The sequence below is a fragment of the Zingiber officinale genome, chromosome 1A, assembly GCF_018446385.1.
Source record: "Zingiber officinale cultivar Zhangliang chromosome 1A, Zo_v1.1, whole genome shotgun sequence".
NCBI lineage: Eukaryota > Viridiplantae > Streptophyta > Magnoliopsida > Zingiberales > Zingiberaceae > Zingiber > Zingiber officinale.
Genome location: NC_055987.1, coordinates 115,020,076 through 115,042,332, shown reverse-complemented (window position 1 = coordinate 115,042,332; position 22,257 = coordinate 115,020,076). Strand labels below are relative to the sequence as shown.

At 39.5% G+C, this 22,257-nt stretch overlaps 1 protein-coding gene and 1 pseudogene across 1 annotated transcript; both read left to right on the top strand.

The window, feature by feature from the left end:
• The first annotated feature begins 578 nt into the window (after positions 1-578).
• LOC122001946 (probable sulfate transporter 3.5) lies at positions 579-3,386 on the top strand. The gene is made up of 12 exons (XM_042556942.1): positions 579-900; positions 977-1,184; positions 1,247-1,418; positions 1,508-1,573; positions 1,650-1,763; positions 1,835-1,951; positions 2,037-2,163; positions 2,231-2,517; positions 2,583-2,773; positions 2,850-2,929; positions 3,047-3,123; positions 3,255-3,386. The coding sequence occupies exons 1-12, from the start codon at positions 579-581 to the stop codon at positions 3,384-3,386; spliced, it is 1,893 nt and encodes a 630-aa protein (XP_042412876.1).
• Positions 3,387-3,391: 5 nt separating this feature from the next.
• LOC122001936 lies at positions 3,392-21,416 on the top strand (annotated as a pseudogene).
• The last annotated feature ends 841 nt before the right edge of the window (positions 21,417-22,257 follow it).

Below are 22,257 nucleotides of genomic sequence, written 5' to 3'. Positions count from 1 at the left end.
GCTCACAAAAGCAATGAGGGAGCCTCTCCAGATTCTCCTCCATTCAACCAGGTTTTATCTTTCATCTCTATCTTCATTCTTCAATTTACCATCCAAACAAATCATAACTTGAATGTCAAAGTGACCCGAATGACCCTAGGATCCATCCCTCAGTCAATCTAATTCTTTTTAAGTACATCTAAGGTCTTTTTATCTCCTTCATCGATCATTTTTTAAACACTCACCTACTAATAAATTCGTTGATTGGTTACTTGATCATATTTGGCCGGAACGAAGATCATTGTAATCAACTTTTCAATGGAGAAAAAGAAATTGACTCTCCATATTTATTTTAATTTTATCCCTACATTTCAGCGCGAAATTATATTTTGTTCTTTATAATTATTGATCAGGAGAAAAAAACGAGTTCCTCCTAAATTTATCCAGTCAAAGGGATCACAAGCGTCAACAAAATGTCAAACTCAGCGCGCCAAATCTGTCCCTTATCAACTCGTCGCCGATCTACCGCCTCCGCTCTCGGCCTCTCGCATTCAATTTAGATTTTAAATTGAGTTGGAGAGAATTTATCTCATGCATGAATGGAAGCGTTTGAAGGAGCCGTGCAGCGCAATGCCGTGAATTTTTCAGGCAGCGGTCAGACGTTCCTCTCCTCCTTCAGATCCGACCTCAAGGAGACTCTGCTTCCGGACGACCCGTTCCGGCACCTTAAGGGGCAGCCGGCTGGCGCCGTTACAGTGGGATTGCTCAGGTACTTCGTGCCGATACTTGAGTGGGCGCCCAGTTACAGTTTTGCCAAGTTCAAGTACGACCTTCTCGCCGGCGTCACCATAGCCAGCCTCGCCATACCTCAAGGCATCAGCTACGCCCGCCTCGCCAACCTCCCGCCCGTCATTGGCCTTTGTAAGAACGCAGCATCAGCCAGAAACGAACGATTTCGATCAGTTCAACTCATTGGTTTCATTATATATTGTGGCAGATTCGAGTTTCGTTCCACCATTGGTCTATGCGCTGTTCGGTAGCTCCACCAGTTTGGCGGTGGGGACGGTGGCAGGAGCCTCGTTGTTCCTCGCCTCGATCATCGGAACTGTAGCCTCGGCCACCGAAGACCCGCAGTTGTATTCCAACCTCTTCTTCACGGCCGCTTTCTGCACTGGAGTCATCGAAGCAGCATTAGGAATTCTCAGGTTGATCTAATCATCAGCTTCACACATTCCGATTATTGCCTTTTAATATTGCATGGATTTAGATTAGGGATATTGGTGGATTTCTTGTCGAGATCGACCATTACTGGCTTCATGGCTGGCACAGCCTGCATTGTGATCCTCCAGCAGTTGAAGGGCTTCCTTGGACTGCTGCATTCCACTCACAGGACTGATGTGGTTTCAACTTCGCATTCGCTTTTCACCCAAACAAACCAGGTTAACTTCTATGTTCATCCAATTTCTGAAGACAAAACAAAAGAGTTTCTTCACCATCTTCGACTTAAGTTTGCTACTTGGTGATATAGTGGAGATGGCAGAGTGTGGTGCTTGGAGTTTTCTTCTTTGGATTCTTGCTCCTAACGAAACATATAGTGAGTGTGGATTAGCATTATCTTATGTTACAATGTTTCATCATCTTGATACTAATGGTTACAAAATAAATTGCAGAGAAACAAAATCCCTAGACTATTTTGGTTGCCAGTGATTGCTCCACTGATTGTGGTCGTAGTTGGATGTGTTTTCGCATATCTTGTGCATGCAGAGGATCATGGAATTCATATAGTAAGTAAAGCTGACAATGTTACTGTAACTAGATACACACATATTCCCTTGACAATGTTTTATCTTCTCAGGTTGGTCCTTTGAAGAAAGGACTCAATCCAATCAGTATATCTGATTTAAATTTCCAATCTAAATACCTTAGTACTGTCATGAACGCCTCTCTAATGGCAGCTTTCCTAGCACTTTCGGTAGATTAATTTCAGTCTCTTTCACTTAAACATTTGTTCACTTTATCCTTTCCTCTGTAAAATAACATACCACTGTTTAATCTAGGAAGGAATTGCAGTTGGTAGGAGCTTGGGAATTCTGAAAAATGAGCAAACTGACGGGAACAAAGAGATGATAGCTTTTGGGTTGATGAACATTCTTGGCTCCTTTTTCTCATGCTACTTAACTACCGGTAATTAAACGCTGTGATATCCTTAAAAAAACTTGGTTTATCAGCTACTGATACATGGCAAAAACAGGTCCATTTTCAAGGTCAGCAGTTAACTATCATGCAGGGTGTAAGACTCAAATGTCTAATGTGATTATGGCTATTTGTATGATGCTGGTGTTGCTGTTCTTGGCACCTGTTTTCGAATATACGCCTCTAGTAGCTCTATCTGCCATAATTACTATTGCAATGATCGGTCTCATCGACTACGAAGAGGCTTACCGCCTCTTCAAGGTGGATAAGTATGATTTTTGCATTTGCATGTCTGCTTTCTTTGGAGTTGTATTCTTCAGCATGACTATTGGACTACTAGTTTCTGTAAGTACACTAAACAGAGTTTTCTAGTCTTGATCAAGTATTTCTATTAACACATACTTAAATAGGTCATGTTGTCGATACTGCGTGCACTATTGTATGTGGCTAGGCCAACTAGTTGCAAGCTAGGGAATATAGCAGGAACCGAATTGTATCGCGATGTAATGCTATATCCGAACTCGAAACTTCTCTCAGAAACTTTGATCATAGAGTTGGGTTCTCCTATTTACTTTGCTGCCGCTGGATATCTCAAAGAACGGTCAGAATAAACATTTCTACCATATAATTTACTTTGTTGTTTTACATACGAAGTTTAGTTTTGCATTGTGTTTTAGGATTCTAAGATGGGTCGAAGAGGAAGAGAACATTGCTAATAAGGATGAACATTTGAAGCATGTTATTCTTGACATGGGAGGTGATAATTTGAGGCATATTTTCTTTCTTGTTAGATGACTTATGGCTTATGATGTTAAAGAGATTAGTGGTAATTAAGAATATATCTAAGAAACGTGTTTGGTTTTTGATCAAATAGGTGTGACTGCCATCGACAACACCGGCATTGGAATGTTATTTGATGTTCACAGAAATTTGCAAAAGAAAGAGATCAAGGTAATTTATGTTTTTCCTTCGAGTACAAGGTAGAAATGATCATTGTGGAACAGACACTGAAGAAAGTGATAACAGTTGAAGATCAATGAAGGTTTATATCACCAATTATTGCTACTTGTTTAAATATACAGATTTCTTTGGTGAATCCTAGACCAGGAGTTGTAGAGAAATTGATATTGTCTCGCTACATCGAAATAATTGGTGGCGAAGAACGCGTATTTCTTTCGATTAAGGAAGCGATCGCATTGAGTCACTTCTCTTGAATATAATGGGCATTCATCACAATGATATGCCCATTGATGTGTAATTGTATACACAACTTATATTTCAACAAGCTTTGTTGCTCATTTTATCTTGTTTTTATAGTTGCGTGTACAGCATTACGAAGAAAAACTTTGACACAATGGTAAAGTTAATACCGCATGACTTAGAGATCACAGGTTAGCTTCATACACTGAACGACCCTTTGTGTATGTAACATTATCACTCATTTTTCTAGAAGCATTTATCATAAATTGGTAAAGATAAATTTCAAGTTAGTATTGTGGTTGGAATATTTTCTACAAAATGTACAATTAGACAAGAACACTTAAACATATATAGATTGGTTTGAAAGCCAATCTAAACACTTGTACTGTTGGACAACTATGCCAAGGAAAAAGAGGGATCTACCTAAGATTTTTGATACTTTTTGGAGTAGGTGGAAGATGTCAGTAAATAGCTAAGCTTTTGAAGCTCAGTGTAAATAGCTAATAACATGTGTGTGTTTTATTCACCTGCGCATTTTTAATTTAGACAATAATGATATGCTAAGTGTCATTTAATGAGATTAAATAAAAGCATAAGTGAATAACATTAGCAAGTGTTTTTTTATAAGAAAAACAAATTACGAACCGCGTAGAGGAAGTTTCGGAACATCCAAATAATGTACCTAAATTTTAAAATTATCAAATCACGAACTCCATATCCAAATGATAGATTTATCAATTGTTTGCTACAGTGTAATCTATAAATCGATTGATTGATAATGATTATGTGACTCTAAAACTAAATCTTAAAATCTTATTCATATTAAAAAAAAAAATCATTGCTCTTAATATAGTGAATCAAATTGATATTTGAGTGTTGAAATCGACTGATGGACCTAGAGAGTTCGGAATAAATGGAACTAGATCTTATATGTTCATCTAGTTCTCTTGATTATATTCATACCCTCAAACATCAATTTCACATTATATTGATAGCAGTGATTTTTTAAACACGAATATGATCAAAAATTCTGATTGGTGTTAAATATTCACTACTCTCAATATAATGGGTCAAATTGACATTTGAGTGCATGAATATAATCAAGAGAACTAGACAAACACATAGAGATTGATTCTTTGTCATTCTAAGCTTTCTAGGTCTATCAATTAGTTTTGGCTGAAATTGGTCAAAATCGACTGATAAACCTAGAGAGCTCGAAATAATATGAACCATGTTTTATATGTTCGTCTAGTTCTCTTGATTGCATCTAAATCCTCAAATGCCATTTCCATATATCATATTGAGAGCAACCATTTTTTTAATATAAATGTGTTCAAAAAATCTAATTTGTATTCAAAAACCACTAATTTGAAGATATTATGTCAAGTTAATATTTGAGAGCATAAATATAATTAAGAGAACTAGACGAACATATATAACTTGATTCTATATTGTTTTAAGCTTTCTAAGTCCATCAATAAATTTTGGTTGAAATTGATGAAAACTAACTAATAGACCTAGAAAAGTCAGAATGATATGAAATCAAGTCTTATGTGTTCGTCTAGTCTTCTAATTATATCTATGTTTTTAAACATCAATTTGACATATTATATTAAGAGCAATGATTTTTTAAACATAAATATATATATATATATATATATATATATATATATGAAAATTTTGATTCTTGTTTAAAAAAATATTATTCTTAATATAATGGGTCAAATTGATATTTGAAGACATAGATATAATCAAAAGAAATAGATGAACACATAGAATCTAGTTCAATATCATTATGAGCTCTCTAGGTCTATCAGCCAATTTTAATCGAAACTGGTCAAAATCGACTTATGAATCTAGAGAGCTAGAAATAATCATATCCTATGTGTTTGTCTACTTCTTATTATATCGATATCCTCAAAGGTCATTTTCATATGCCATATTGAGAGAAGCACTTTTTGTTAACACAAATGTGTTTAAAAAATTTGATTTGTATTTAAAAAATTATTGCTCTCTATATATGTGTCAAATTGATGTTTGAGGGTGTAGATATTATTAGGAGAATTAAACGAATATATAAAACCTGATTCCATATTATTCTGAGCTCTTTAGGCCCATTAGCCGATTTTGATCAGTTTTTGCCAAAATTAACTGATAGACTAAGATAGCTTGGAATGACATGAAATCAGGTCCTATGTATTCATCTAGTTCTCTTGATTATATACATACCCTCAAACATCAATTTAATATTCTCAATTGAGAGCTGTGATTTTTTGAACATGAATGTGTCCGATTCATGTTAAAAAAAATTACTGCCTTCAATATAGTGAGCAAATATAATTAGGAGAACTAGACAAACATATAGGATCAGGTTCCATATCATTCAGAATTGTCCAAACAATCAATTTTGGCTGAAATCGAATGATGGACTTAAAGAGTTCGAAATGACATAAAATCATATCTTATGTGTTCTTTTAGTTCTCCTGATATATCTATGCCCTCAAACATGCATTGCGCTGCGGACCTATTCGAACTGGACTGGGGGGGGGGGGGGAATTAATCCAAGCACCTGCAGGTAAAATAGTCTAGGAGCTTGAACTCTTTTAGTATTATTTTTTATTTTTTTTGTTTTATTTTGGAATATATTATATATATTTAGGGTCAAGATTTTAAGATTTAGGAATTGGGTTATAACGGGTCTAAGCCAATAAAATTTTCCCTCTAGGTTTAGGCTTCTTTCTTGAGTGTTCCAGATGAAAATTTTAGATGTTCATAAAGTATATTATATGTATTTAGGGTTTGCGATTTTAAAATTTAGGGGTTGAGTTATAATGGGTTTAAGCTAATAAGATCTTCTTCTAGACTTCAGGTTTCCCTTTTGGGTTATAATATTTAAGATAAATAATTTTAGATATTCACGGAGTATAATATAGATATTTAAAGAGATTTTAGAGAATTTTAAAAAAAAATTAAAAAAAAAGAATCGGGGCGCCGCGTCTCGATCAACAATTAGAAAAATAAAAAATAAAAAACTGATATGGAGTGTCTAGATTAATTCGAGGTGCTTGAATTAATTCTAGATGCCTCGAAAAGTATGTTGTGAATTGTTCCGTAGGAAACTATTCGTAGCATAATATTACACTATATATATATATATATATATATATAAGGGTATTTTTTGTTGGGATCCTTCGTACGGCTAGAGAGGGGGTGTGAATAGCCGACCCCAATCTTTCGCGTTTCTTCCTACGATTAGGTTAGTGCAGCGGAAATACAACGTAGAAAGAAAAACAGGAGAAGAAAGACAAACCATATAACGAGGTTCGGAGATGATACTCCTACTCCTCGGCGTGTCCGTAAGGTGGACGAAGCCTCTCAATCCGTCGGTGGATGAGTCCCCGGAGAACCGGCTAATAATATACTCCTTGTGGGTGGAGAAACCTCACCACAGAGTCTCTTGCAACAGCAAGATAAGTGTACAAGAAATACAGCAAGAAGCAAGAGCAATATGAATGTAAAAACAAACACTAGCTTGCCTTCTCTGTCGATCGGAGGCGATGAAGCAGCAACTTCACAACCCAAACGCAGCAGCTGATCGACGACTGGAAACTCACGCGAAACTTCGGAAGCGAGCTCAACAAAGCTCAGAACCTCGAGCGAGCCGAATCCAGGAAGAAGAAGAAGAAATAGCGAGAGTGATTTCACGAAATCACAGCCCTCTTTATACTGCGAAGAAGACGGTGAAGAAACTAGGCCGTTGCGTCGCAGCTAGAACCGATCGGTCTACGGACGGATGTACGAATCCCATATCTGATGGATGCCCCGAACCGATCGATCGCGATTGCGCCTTTGCTGCTGCATCGGCACGAAAAATGTCGAAAGGATGTCCATGACCGCCGACACATTTCCGCGCAGCGCCGTCTCGATCGGTCCCCGCACCGTCGAGGACATCTTCGATGGTGGACCGATCACCGCCTTTCTTTTCACCTCTCGCTTGCGATCGGTCACGGACGATCGATAGCAACAGAGCTTGACCGATCGATCGGTCACGGACCGATCGGAGAAAATATCCTGGATCGGTGCGGTGACCGATCCGAGCTATTTTGCCCAAACCAAGTTCCAAGACTTCAAACCAATATCCGGTCAACCTTGACCTATTGGTACTTCATCCCTAGCATCCGGTCACTCCCTTGACTGCTAGAACTCCACCAAGTGTCCGGTCAATTCCTTTGACCTACTTGGACTTTCCAACACCAAGTCCCATCCATGGATTTCCTCTTTCCCTTCCAGCTTCACTCACGGGACTTTCACCGCTTCACTCACGGATTTCCACCGCCTAACATCCCGATTAGGACTTTCTCCTGGCTTCACTCACGGGACTTTCCCCCGGCTTCACTCACCAGGACTTTCCACATGCCTAACATCCCGTTAGGACTTTCCCATTCACCTAGCTTCACTCACTAGGATTTTCACCGCCTCACTTCATTTTCCAGGACCCAGCTTCACTCACCGGGACTTTCACCTTCACCTAGCTTCACTCACTAGGATTTTCACCGGATTCACTCACGATTTCCATTGCCGCTTCACTCACGGGACTTTTCCCGTGCAAACTCCTGTTTGGACTTTCCCGTGCCAAGTCTCCATACTTGGACTTTTCACGTGCCAAGCTCCTGCTTGGACTTTTCCATGCAAGTCTCCATACTTGGACATTTCCGATGCCAAGCTCCTGCTTGGACTTTTCCGTGCCAAGTCTTCATACTTGGACTTTTCCCGAATCAGTCAACCAGGTCAACCTTGACCTACGGTTGCAATAATCTCCCAAACATCTATTCTTGTCCCTCATCAAGAATAGAACTCTCTCACGAGTGTCAAACATCAACATGCAACACAACTAGGTCAACCTTGACCTAAGGTTGCACCGACAATCTTCCCAAGTCAAACATCAAAATACAACTCGAGTCACGTCAACTCGAGTCGGGTCAACCAGGTCAACCTTGACCTAAGGTTGCACCAACAATCTCCCCCTTTTTGATGTTTGACAAAACCATAATCAAGTTAGGTTAACCCGATAACCTAACTTAGGTTTTCCAACCATCTTCCAATGTCCAATGTTCTTTCCTTGAACATTCTCTGGACATTCTCCCCTTAGGTTAACCCGATAACCTAACTTGGGTTCTCCAATAATTCTCCCCCTTTTTGACACACATCAAAAAGATTACCAATGTTCTTCCTTGAACATTCCTTGACATTCTTTCCCTAGCTTAGGTTAACCCGATAACCTAACTTGGGTTCTCCAATAATTCTCCAATGAACACTCTCCCCTTTTTGACACACATCAAAAAGAAAAAGGAGGGTATCAAGGTCAAGAGTTTCTTCCTAATGAAAGTCCCATACCTTTCATTTGAAACTCTTAATTTCCCCCTTGATACTAAACTCAACAATCAACTTAGTGATAATCTCATATCACTAATCCTTAAAAGTCTTTTGGAGTAAAAACTCCCCCTAAAAGTCAACTCCCCCTTGACAATTAGGTAAAACTCCCTCTTGACCATTGCACCAACAATGTCTTAGAGAGTTCCAAACCTTTAGAAATCCAAAAAACCCAACTTCCAGCTGAAATATCAGACCAACAGGTGAAAATCAGAAATTGGCACGCACTGATCGGTCCCCGGACCGATCAGAATCCGGATCGGTCCCGGACCGATCCACGCTCACCGATCGCGGATCGATTGCGATCGGTCACGGACCGATCGAACTTCCCTGGATCGGTCTGGTGACCGATCCACACTCTGAAATCAGAGATTTCTGATTTCCCTTCCCGGAAATTCAGAAACTCCTAATAACTTCCAGAAAATTCCAAAAATCGTAAAATTTTGAGGATACACTCCTCATACCATATACTATCACGGAAAAATAATTTTCTATGAAAATAGTTTCCATTTTTCAATCTTGATACAAAGTTTAAAAACTTTGAAAAAGTTCAAGTTTAACTCAACTTTGTATCACAATGTTCAATGATGAATGCTATCACTAGGAAAGCTTCATCAAGGTTTTTCAAATCAATTTTAAAATGCTTTTAAAATCATTTGAATTTAGGACCATAATCTTAGGGCTAGATGTACATGACTTGTACACAAGCTTTCCCTATGATCCTCCTTTTCTTGAATTAGGCTCATCTAGGTACAAAAACTATGCACCTTGATCCTAACTCATGATCCTAATATCTCACACACATCTAAGGTATATCAAACCACATTCAAGTCAATTTGATGTGAGATATGGGTTAAGGTCAACTTAGGCTAAGTTCTCATGCATTTTCTAAACATCAATTTGATCTCAATATCAAATTATATGTTTGTCCTTAAATCAATTTCATTGATTATAATGCAAGAGATGATGACATGGCATATAATGATATCATAAGTAAAACATGTGCCAATGTCATGATGTCATGGCATAAAGTTTGAAACTAAACTAACACATGACATATAATAACCTAAGCATTATCATGGCATTTCAAATGATCATAAATTAAATATGATGTCATGACATGGCATATGGCAAACAACCATGGTAAGTTAACACAAATAAAATACCTAGATTACCTATCTAAGTATCCTTAATCACTTAGCTAACTTAAATTCTAATCCTAGATTGCCCAAAGTGCTCCAAGAAAATGTCACAACCCAAATTGACATTTCTTGATCTCTTGTTTGATTTATACCATTTAAAATTCTACAAGAGTAGCACTTCTAAGTTAAGGCCCGGATTGCCTTGATTACCTAAGAGAATATCAAAATCCCAATTTGATATTTCTCTAGGTTTTTCCAAATTGTGTCAATTTAAAGTAAGATTAATATATTCTCACTTTGGCATAACTTACTCTTCCAAGGAGTGAATGACAAAGATTATTCCATTTCATTTTCAAAGGTTCCCAAACACCTTGAAAATGCTCCTTGAGTGTCAATTTCCTCAAAGTTGGGTTAACTACCCTTCTTATTGGAGTTGACACTCTCTAACCCATCTATGGGGTAGAGAAGATGCTCCTAGGAACCCAATACCTATTAGAGCTCATTGGGTTCACTAAATATTCACTAGGGATAACTTCCCTAGCAACCCTCCTAATGACCCTCTTAGGCTTTAAAGCCTTGGTCATTTGGGTCTCATCAAGGTCAACTATAGGGGTGACTTCCCTTGTCACCTTGGTAGTGGTCTTCCTAGCCCTAGGTTTTGTTCCATAATCGAATGGAACATTATGATAGGTGGGCTTGACCAATTGGGACTTAGGTTTGTGACCCAAACCTTTCTTGTCCTTGGACTTGGGTTTTTGACCCCTAGACCTTAGAGTCAAATCCTTAAGAGTCTTTTCTAGAGAGTCAAGTCTTGACCTTAAGGCTTGATTTTCTTTCTCTAATACCTCAAGTTTTGATTTGTCATTCTTTCTTGAGGTGTTCCTAGGCATGTGTCTAGTTGATTTAGGGTTTCTACCTAGGTTTTCCTTAACCTTAGAAGTGTTAATCCTAGGGTTAGCATTCCTAGTAGTATCCCTATCTAGGTTGACATGTTTAGCACCTAAGCACATGTATTGATTTCTAGTGTTAACATGCTTATCATTATTGACTAATGCAATAAAATTACTAGCATGTATCCTACTAGAATTGCACGAATGAGCCTTAAAAGATACCTTAGGGTTTGCCTTAGCTCCCCCTATCGATGTGCCCGGTCTCTTGCCCTTATGAGGTTGCCTCCCCCTTGAACAATGACTCCTATAGTGTCCCCTTTGCTTGCATTGGAAGCACACGATGTGCTCCTTGCCCTTGCGTTTCGGGACTCCGGCTTCCTTGACCTTTGGCGCCGGTGGAGTCTTTCTTACCCTCTTTGGACATTTACTCTTGTAATGTCCACGTTCCCTACACTCAAAGCACATAATATGTAATTTAATTGAACTTAAATTGCTTGAGTTACCTAGGGTTGAGGGTGGATGCGAGCTCTCTTCTTCATCCCTCCCGGAGGTAGAAGCTTCTTCTTCTTGCTCCGAATTTGAAGAAGAACTCTCCTCCTCTTCGTCCTTAGATGTTGAGTAACCCTCAACTTCTAATTCCTCTCCTCCATGATGTGAGCTACTTGATGACTCACTTGTCTCCTCTTCATGATTTGAAGTGGAGCTCTCCTCATGGTACTTGGCCAAGTTATCCCATAATTCCTTGGCATTGTTGTAACCTATCTTACACAAGATGTTAGTAGGCAATGAAAATTCAATTATTCTCGTTACCTCTTGGTTGATTTCGGATTTGTGAATTTGTTCTCTTGTCCACTCCTTCTTCTCAAGTGGTTTTCCTTCCTTATCCACCGGAGGAGTAAAACCTTCTTGTACACAAAATCAATTCATTATGTTAGTCATAAGAAAGTACTTCATCCTTACCTTCCAATACGCGAAGTCACCGCATTCGTAGAAGGGTGGAATTGTGACGTCTTCTCCATAGAGATCCATTCTCTAGCTTTGCTCCCACGGGTGTTGATCCGACGAAGAGCGGCCTCGCTCTGATACCACTTGTTGGGATCCTTCGTACGGCTAGAGAGGGGGGTGTGAATAGCCGACCCCAATCTTTCGCGTTTCTTCCTACGATTAGGTTAGTGCAGCGGAAATACAACGTAGAAAGAAAAACAGGAGAAGAAAGACAAACCATATAACGAGGTTCGGAGATGATACTCCTACTCCTCGGCGTGTCCGTAAGGTGGACGAAGCCTCTCAATCCGTCGGTGGATGAGTCCCCGGAGAACCGGCTAATAATATACTCCTTGTGGGTGGAGAAACCTCACCACAGAGTCTCTTGCAACAGCAAGATAAGTGTACAAGAAATACAGCAAGAAGCAAGAGCAATATGAATGTAAAAACAAACACTAGCTTGCCTTCTCTGTCGATCGGAGGCGATGAAGCAGCAACTTCACAACCCAAACGCAGCAGCTGATCGACGACTGGAAGCTCACGCGAAGCTTCGGAAGCGAGCTCAACAAAGCTCAGAACCTCAGAGCACAGAAGCAGAAACTTCAATCCAAGGAAGAAGAAGAAGAAATAGCAGAGAGAGAGTTTTCACCGAAATCCTGTAGCCCTCTTTTATACCTGCGAAGAAGACAGCGAAGAAACTAGCCGTTGCGTCGCAACGGCTAGAACCCTGATCGGTCTACGGACCGATCAGGCCCTGTGCTGATCGGTCCCCAGACCGATCAGTCAGTGCACAGAACCTTCTGTGCGTACTCTGATCGGTCTGTGGACCGATCAGGCCACAGCTGGATCGGTCCACAGACCGATCCCAACTCTGGCTGTGCTTCCGCGACATCGTCTCCTGATCGGTCCCCAGACCGATCAGGACATGGCCTGATCGGTCTGTGGACCGATCAGCCTGCCTTTCTTTTCGCCTCTGTTCGCTTGCTGATCGGTCACCAGACCGATCAGAGCAAACAAAGTATCACTGGATCGGTCTGGGATCAGAGCAAACAAGTATCACTGGATCGGTCTGGTGACCGATCCAGAGCTTGGTTTTTGCCCAAACCAAGTTCCAAGACTTCCAAACCAATATTCGGTCAACCTTGACCTATTGGTACTTCATCCCTAACATCTGGTCACTCCCTTGACCTGCTAGAACTCCCTGCCAAGTGTCCGGTCAATCCCTTTGACCTACTTGGACTTTCCAACACCAGAAGTCCGATCATCCCTGATCCATCTGGATTTTCCCTTGCCTGGCTTCACTCACCAGGACTTTCACCTGGCTTCACTCACCAGGATTTCCACACTGCCTAACATCCCAGTTAGGACTTTCTCACTGCCTGGCTTCACTCACCAGGACTTTCCCACTGCCTGGCTTCACTCACCAGGACTTTCCACACTGCCTAACATCCCAGTTAGGACTTTCCCATTCACCTAGCTTCACTCACTAGGATTTTCACCTGGCCTCTCACTCCACGATTTTCCCCAATGCCTGGCTTCACTCACCAGGACTTTCACCTTCACCTAGCTTCACTCACTAGGATTTTCACCTGGATTCACTCACCAGGATTTCCCGACTGCCTGGCTTCACTCACCAGGACTTTTCCCCGTGCCAAACTCCCTGTTTGGACTTTCCCCGTGCCAAGTCTCCATACTTGGACTTTTCACGTGCCAAGCTCCCTGCTTGGACTTTTCCAGTGCCAAGTCTCCATACTTGGACATTTCCAGTGCCAAGCTCCTTGCTTGGACTTTTCCGTGCCAAGTCTTCATACTTGGACTTTTCCCGAATCAGGTCAACCAGGTCAACCTTGACCTACGGTTGCACCAATAATCTCCCAAACATCTATTCTTGTCCCTCATCAAGAATAGAACTCTCTCACGAGTGTCAAACATCAACATGCAACACAACTAGGTCAACCTTGACCTAAGGTTGCACCGACAATCTTCCCAAGTCAAACATCAAAATACAACTCGAGTCACGTCAACTCGAGTCGGGTCAACCTTGACCTAAGGTTGCACCAACATTTTTTTCATAAAATATGAATATTAAAGGATATTTTTGATAAAAAATTAGTTAACTCCGAAATCAAGAAAAAACTTCAAGTGTGTTTGGTTTGCACGTTTTTCATTTTCATTTTCTAGAAAACGTGCATTTTCTAGAAAACAGAAAATGACTTTTTGTCATTCTTTATTTTTCTAGAAAATGCTAGCTATTTATTTTAGAAAATAGACACGAAAAAGGTAAACCAAACATCATTTTTTAGAAACGTACGTTTTTTCAAAAAATGAAAATAAAAAATACCCAAACCAAAAGCATTTTTATGATTTTCCTATTTTTGAGTTGTATGCTCTTTTTTATTGGCATGTCAAGCATGGATTATAAATTATTTAAACTAAATAAAAATTTTATTAATAATCTGGATAAACCAGGATAGGGGTCGGATCCTCTAGACCACTTTTTGCGATCCAGGGGATGGTCCCTCCATAATTTTTAGAGAATTTATTGTAGCATCAATAGACATGATGAATGATAGAGTAACGGGGTCTGATGAGGCTAGCGCCCGACCCGAAAGATTTTTCGGGAAAAACTTCAGACGTTGGCAAAAACGGATGAAATTTTGGTTTACTACGCTAGGGCTATTCTCCGTTATAGAAACAGATCCTCCTTCACCTGATGAAGAGGAACCTGCCTATAGTGCTGCCTTACAGAGGTTTAAGCAAAGGAATTATTTCTGCCATGGGAGGATCCTGTCTGCCCTCTCAGACGCACTATTTGATGTGTACTGTTCAACCTCTTCAGCTAAAGAGTTGTGGAAATCTTTGGATAAAAAATACAACTCCGAAGATTCTGGTTTAGAAAAGTACACTGTGGCAAAATTCCTAAACTTCAAAATGGTTGAAGGCAAATCTATAATTGAACAGACACCTGAATTCTAAGTTCAAATTCATGGTCTTGCCGAAGGAGATATGCCATTATCCGAAAAATTTCAGGTCTTATCAATCATCGAAAAATTATCTCCAAGTTGGGAAGATTTTGGCATGACTCTTAAACATCGGAGAGGTAAAATCTCTCTAGAAGATTTGATGATTGCCTTAAATATCGAAGAAGAACATCGGAAGCAACATAAAAATGATGATACAAGAATGCCTATGGATTTTATTTCAAAGGCAAATGTAGTAGTCTCATCTGACAAGAAGAAATTCAAAAATCAGAAAATGAAGAACAAGATGAAACCCAAACCAAAGGTTCAAAAGAAAAATGGAACCAAGTCGTGCTGGGCATGTGGACAAATTGGACATTATGCCAAATTCCGCCCTAAGAGAAAAGACAAGGAGAAAAACTAAAGCAATACGTCCAACATCAAAGCACAAGCAAATGTCGTGACTGCTAGTGACGACACCAGCAATAGGTTTGTTACCTTCAAACCCGAACTAAACTTGATCTATGAACCTAATGAATGGTTAGTTGATACAGGTGCAAATGTGCACTGTTGTGCTGATCACTCTGCCTTCCTTACTTATCAGGTAATTGAAGGCACTTCCGTGACCATGGGGAACCATTCTGCAGCCAGGGTCTTTGGGATAGGACAAGTTGACCTGAGGTTCACCTCTGGAAAAGTCCTGTCACTACATGAGGTGCATCATGTTCCAACGGTCTGTCGGAATTTGATTAGCGGGTCAAAGTTAGTCCGTGCTGGTTATGAGTTGAACTTTAAATGTAATAAAGTTGTAATATTACATTTAGGAACCTTTATTGGAAAAGGTTACCTTAATGAAGGTTTATTTAAACTCAATGTAGAAAATGTTACCTTAAATAAATCTACTGATATTGGTTGTTCATATAACATTGAGTCTTATGATATATGGCATGACGGATTAGGACATGTCAATTTTAATACCGTGAAAAGGATGATGAACCTAGATATGATTCCTAAGCATGTTATAAATGATAAGAAAAAATGTGAAGTTTGTGTGCAATATAAACAAACCCGAAAACCCTTCAAATCAGTTGAGAGAAATTCTGATATTTTAGAATTGATCCATACTGACTGTTGTGAGTTTAACGGTGTAATAACGAGAGATCATAAAAGGTATTTCATCACCTTCATCGATGATCACTCTAGTTATTGTTATATTTATTTGCTAAAAACTAAGGATGAAGCTTTAGATAAATTTATGATTTTTAAATCTGAAGCTGAGAATCAAACAAATAAATCTGTTAAGAGGTTAAGGTCCGATAGGGGTGGAGAGTTTACCTCAAACCTGTTTCAAAAATTTTGTCAAGATACAGGTATAATTCATGAGGTAACTGCTCCATATAGTCCTCAATCCAACGGTATACCAGAACGAAAAAATCGAACCCTTGAAGATATGATTAATTTCATGTTAGGCAGTTCTGGGTTACCCAACTTCATGTGGGGGAAGCTCTATACATTACATGCCATGTGTTAAATAGAATCCCCATGAGGTCTAGGGATAAAAGCCCATATGAGCTTTGGAAAGGCCGGAGGACAAGTTTGAAATACCTTAAAGTGTGGGGGTGCCTTGCAAAGGTACTAGTACCTGAACACAGAAGAAAAAAACTTGGTCCAAAGACCGTAGATGATATCTTCTTGGATTATGCTCAAAATAGTATTGCATATAGATTTCTGATTATTAAATCAGAAATTTCTGGAGTAGATGCAAATACTATTGTCGAACTTCACGATGCTACATTTTTTGAGGATATATTTCCTATGAAGACAAGAACACCTCAGTCTATATCTAGTATTCCTACTAGAGATAAGCCTGCTTCCGAAGAGGCCCCATTATCCGTAGAAGGTATATCTTCCTCAAGTCACTCTAGACTAGATGAATCCAGTGAGTGTACAGAACGGAGAAGAAGCAAGAGGCAACGTGTATCTACGGATTTAGGCCAGGACTTTATCACCTATAATATAGAAGGTGACCCTGTGACATATAGAGATGCTATGGCTTCTCCTGAAGCTAAGCACTGGAAAGAGGCCATTAAAAATGAAATGGACTCTATTATCTCTAATGCCACTTGGGAGTTGGTAGATTTACCTCCTGGGTGTAACACTATAGGATGTAAATGGGTGTTTAAAAGAAAACTAAAACCTGATGGGTCAGTAGATAAATTCAAAGTCCGCCTAGTTGCTAAGGGATTTAAACAGAAAGAAGGGATTCACTATTTTGACACTTATTCTCCTGTTACTAGAATTACTACAATCCGAGTGTTGATAGCATTGGCATCTATATATCATCTTGAGGTTCATCAAATGGATGTCAAAACAGCATTCCTAAATGAAGATCTTGAAGAAGAAATATATATATGGATCAGTCTGAGGGACATGTAGTTTCTGGAAATGAGAATAAAGTCTGTAGGTTAGTTAAATCTCTTTATGATTTGAAGCAAGCCCCAAAGCAGTGGCACGAAAAATTTGATAGTGCTATGCTATCGTTTGGCTTTGAAATGAATGACTCTGATAAATATGTGTATGCTAAAAAGAAAGGTGATAGTTGTATTATCTTATGTTTATATGTAGATGATATTCTACTTTTTTGTTCTAACCTTTCTATTATTAATGAGACTAAGGCACTCTTAAGTGGTAAGTTTGATATGAAGGATTTGGGTTGTGCTGACATGATTTTAGGGCTGAAGTTGATTCGATCAACTGATGGAATAGCAATTTCTCAGTCACTCTATATTGAGAGGGTATTAGAGAAATATGGCTATAGCCAAGTTAAATCTGTAGTCACACCGTATGATCCTTCAAAAACTCTCCACAAGAATAAGAGTGGTGTGGCAGTGTCTTAATTAAGATACTCACAAATAATAGGTAGTCTAATGTATTTAGCAAATTATTCTAGACCTGATATTTCTTTTGCTATATCGAAATTGAGCAGGTTTACCAGCTGTCCGGACAGAACGCATTGGAATGCATTAGACAAAGTATTCAGATACCTAAAAGGCACTATATCCTTGGGCTTGTGGTATGGGAGATTCCCTGCAGTCCTGGAGGGATATAGTGATGCTAGTTGGATAGCGGACACTGCTGAGTGTAAAGGCGTTACTGGTTATGTCTTTACACTTGGAGGCGGTGCAGTTTCTTGGAGATCTGTTAAACAGACGATTATAACTCGTTCTACATCTGAGGCAGAATTGTGTGCTTTGGATACTACAGTAACTGAAGCTAATTGAATGAAGGGTCTTCTTTCTGAAATTCCCTTGATGATGAAGCCAATACCTTCTATTTTAGTACACTGTGATAATCAAAAAACAATAGCTCAGATTAGAAACTCCAAGTATAACCAGAAACAGAAGAAATATATACGAATACGATTAAAGTATATTCGTGAGTTAGTGTCTCTTGGAGTGGTGTCATTGGACTTTGTAAGTTCAAAGGACAATATTGCTGATCCACTCACTAAAAGGCTTGATTCTGAGAAAATCAAGAAATCCAGTAAGGGAATGGGACTAAGGCCTGTCCTGGATTCATCTATAGCAGCAACCCAACCTATCTGATTGGAGATCCCAAGAAGTAGGTTCAATGTGGTATAAACAAGCTATAAGGATGAATCGTAAGCATCAAATTGATTAAGATGTAATCTCATAGTCTCTTTCCTGGATAGATGCTTGACTGCTAGTAAGGATGAGCTTAGGAGCTCTTAATGAGTTCAAGGTCTTAATGACAAGATGCTTGCAGTACATCCTTGGAGAACTCACCTATGTAAGTGTAACTGTGGGGCCGCAGTGTGGGGGGTCTAGGCAACTCTCCTTAGCACTTATGAAACAAGATTCGGTGGCATGGCTGTAATGCACCAACCCAGAAGGATTCAACCGTCGCCAGTGATGAGTTGTTACCAATTGATCTTCACATATAAAAGGTTTAAGATCAAGACTCAGTTCTCTTCAAACCTATGTGAATAAGATTGGTGTACTTAGGTGAAAATTCAAACCGGAAGGTATTTTCTCTAAAAGCTCATTGCAACCAAGTCTCATAACTTATCTTTGTTTTCGACTAAAATAATTTGAATTAATGGGGGATTATTGAGTTTTAATTCACATTATTCCTTATGCTTTTAGTCCCACATTGCTAAGCCAAGAAGGTTGGAAGGCCTTATATATGGAGTCCTTCCATCCATACTTACCAATGTTAAGGGGACTTACACTCATGCGCGGGCTGAGCCCAAATCAGGTGGTTTCGGGGGGTTCGAGCCGGAAATCCATAAACCGGGCGTGACGCACGCGATCATCGTGCGCAGGGGGGGTGCAAATTCCCAGCTCGTGGGCCTCGCGCTTGCAGGCGGCCTGGTCTGTTTTTGCCAGTTTGGTGACCTGCGAGGAAGCGAAGCAGCGCGGCGGCATCTGTTCGGTTCTGTCCGTGTCGCGTGAGGATGCGAAGCAGCGCACCCGCGCGTGAGATGAGGAAGCAGAAGCAAAGCGTGTGTCGCTTCCTCTGCATTGCTTCAAGTGTATAAATACACTTCCTCTGCTCCTTCTCAACTCATTCCGAAAAAAGCAAAGCATTCCTCTGCTCTCTGCTTTCTCTTTCTTCTTCTTCTTCTTCTTTCCAAGTTCTGAGGCTTGGTTCTGCGATCTGAGGTTGAGTCCGAGTGCGGCGTTCGTCTTGGAGTGCACCTACGAACGGCGCGAGCGGTTGTCGGATCTTGGGAGAATTTTGCCGGAGAGCCTCTGCACCGTGGGCGGCAATAAATTCTCTAAAGACAGTCGGCAAGCCCGACGCTTCAACCGGAGATACACAAATTCTTAAACTTATTCTTATTACCGTTTATTGCATGTTTGTCATTTATTGGTGTCATTATAGATTACTGTGTTAGCGTAATCATATTACAACAAAACTAAACATCTTCCAGCATGTCTTTTCTCATGTCTTGTCATTTGTACTGATGATTAGTAGTCATCTGTGATTTACCTTCTCTGTATTATCTTAAGGATGAGTACTACGGATAAGTTGGCGGAGGTGCTGGAGCGAATCGATTATGTGACTTGTGTTGTCTGATATAATGTTTCTGTTTTTCTTCTTTTGGTGTTTTATTGCGATTGTTGACATGAAACTGACCAGATCATTTTTTATCGAGGTGTCTTCCTATTTATGGCTAATCAATTTAATCCATTATCTCTCGACTGTGTTCTATCTTTGATCTTATCTCCCTAAAATCTTGTTTATGCTTTTTCTATTGAATGCCAATTGAATTTACACATAAACCGCTCCGTAGATGTAAGAAAAGATTCCGCTTAAGATTTGCTTTAAATTTAATTTCTTAATAATCATCTGTTCTTTTAGAGGGTCTACTTCTGCACTTTCTCATTCGAACAAAGTTTCTATCTTTTTTTCCCAGAGTAACCCTTCATCTCCAATGCCATGTTTCAGGAAAAACTACCTTTGTGAAGAGGCATCTTACTGGTGAATTTGAGAAGTATGAACGTAAGTGTTATGAAACTGATAATAATTGCTCAGTTTCTACCTCTTGGCGAAAGTATAATAGTAACATTTGGATAATTCCAGCCACTATTAGGGTTGAGGTTCATCCATTGGATTTCTTTACAAATTGCGGGAAGATCCGGTTTTATTGCTGGGACACAGCTGGTCAAGAGAAGTTTGGTGGTCTTAGTGATGGATATTAGCAAGCCATTGTTTGATGATTCTTTGGTTTTGTATTTTCATCTGAAAGTGTCCTGCTTGTTTTCCCTCTAATAGCAGGTGCCATATTTGCTTCATTCTACTTAAATCCTTAGTAACTGACTTAATTGTACCTGTCGTTTGTTGACAGCATCCATGGCCATTGTGCCATCATCATGTTTGATGTCTCTGCCAGGTTAACCGATAAAAATGTTCCAAGTTGGCATCGTGATCTGTGCAGGTAATTTGTCAAGATTCTCCCAAACTGTACAACTTTTAATCTCCACATGTCAGACCTTAGATCGACCTTTTTGTTTGGTTGGAAAATATTCCAATTGTTCTCTGCAGCAACAAGGTTGATGTGAAGAGCAGGCAGGTCAATGCAAAGCTAAGTTAGCTTCCACAGAAAGAAGAACCTCCAATACTATGAGATTTCTGTAAAGAGTAACTACAATTTTGAGAAGCCCTTCCTTTATCTTGCTAGGAAACTAGCAGGGTAAGATGAACACGAATTGTAAATTTAAGATATTATTTTTCTTATATTTGGGAGATTTTTATCTAACAATAATTGTGTTCTCTGGGATCCAAATCTTCACTTTGTTGAATCACCTGCTCTTGCACCTCCAGAAGTCCATAATGATTTGGTTGCACAGCAACAGTAAGTTAATCTTCAAACTTGGTCTGGTAACTGACTGTGAATCTTATTTGATATACCATACAAAGAATCGTTTATAAAGTTCTACAAAATGTTTTCTCATTTTCTACCTCTGTACTCGTAGTTAAAATGTAAGCATTGTGTGTTCCTCTATTAAACTTATTGGTGCGGTCTACAATCACATTTCAGGCATGAATCAGAGTTAGCTCAAGCTGCTGCTTAACCTCTTCCAGACGACGACGATGATGTTTTTGATTAAATTGTCTCTGTTCAAGTCGATATTCTGTAGGATGTTTAAAAGTGTTGTGTTTCTCTTCCATGATGTCTTGTATTATCGGACGACTTCAGTTCTTGAATCTCCCTAGGAGTTGAAATCATTGACACTTTTAGAAATGGATTTCGTTTTGCCAGTTAATAGACTTCTTCATTTCCTAGCAACGGCGTCCTCTAAAAGTCTTAATCAAAAAAAATTATTAATTTATCCTTGTATTAATGCAGGTATTTAAATGCGGAATCTACCTTTTAAACAAACTGTGTTAGAAAACGAATATCTTTTTTATCATCAACAACTACTTCAAATTGTCTAAATATAATCGGAAAAAATCTATAGCATGAAGTTATCATTGCATCCCATCAATCGGAAGAAAAAAAACTAAAAGAATAAAAAAAAAAGCCAGAGCATTGGCTCATTGCTCAATTATTTATCTGCGGATCAATCATATCAATCGCGGCACGCATCTGTACGCAAGCTACTGCTCCTCGACACGGCACCGGGCAGTGGGCTCCACATGGCGGAAGCAAGTGATTGGGCGCCATGATACGCCGGCACACCGAGGAACGACGCGATCTCCATCATATTCACATTCGCCGTTGGGATGGACTCCACTTTGATCCGACGGTTCACCTTCGTCGCGTGCCTCCTTAGGCTTCATCTTTTGCTTCTTTGCGTAAGAGCAGTCGCTTGATGCGGTTGGCCGGCCAACGTAGTCGGGCCCCACATAGCTTGGCCCTTGATTCTTAAATGAAATGAAAGAAGAGGAAAACCTTATCGTATGTCAGATTTTCAACTTCAATCAATCAAAGAGAACAATTGCATGTAA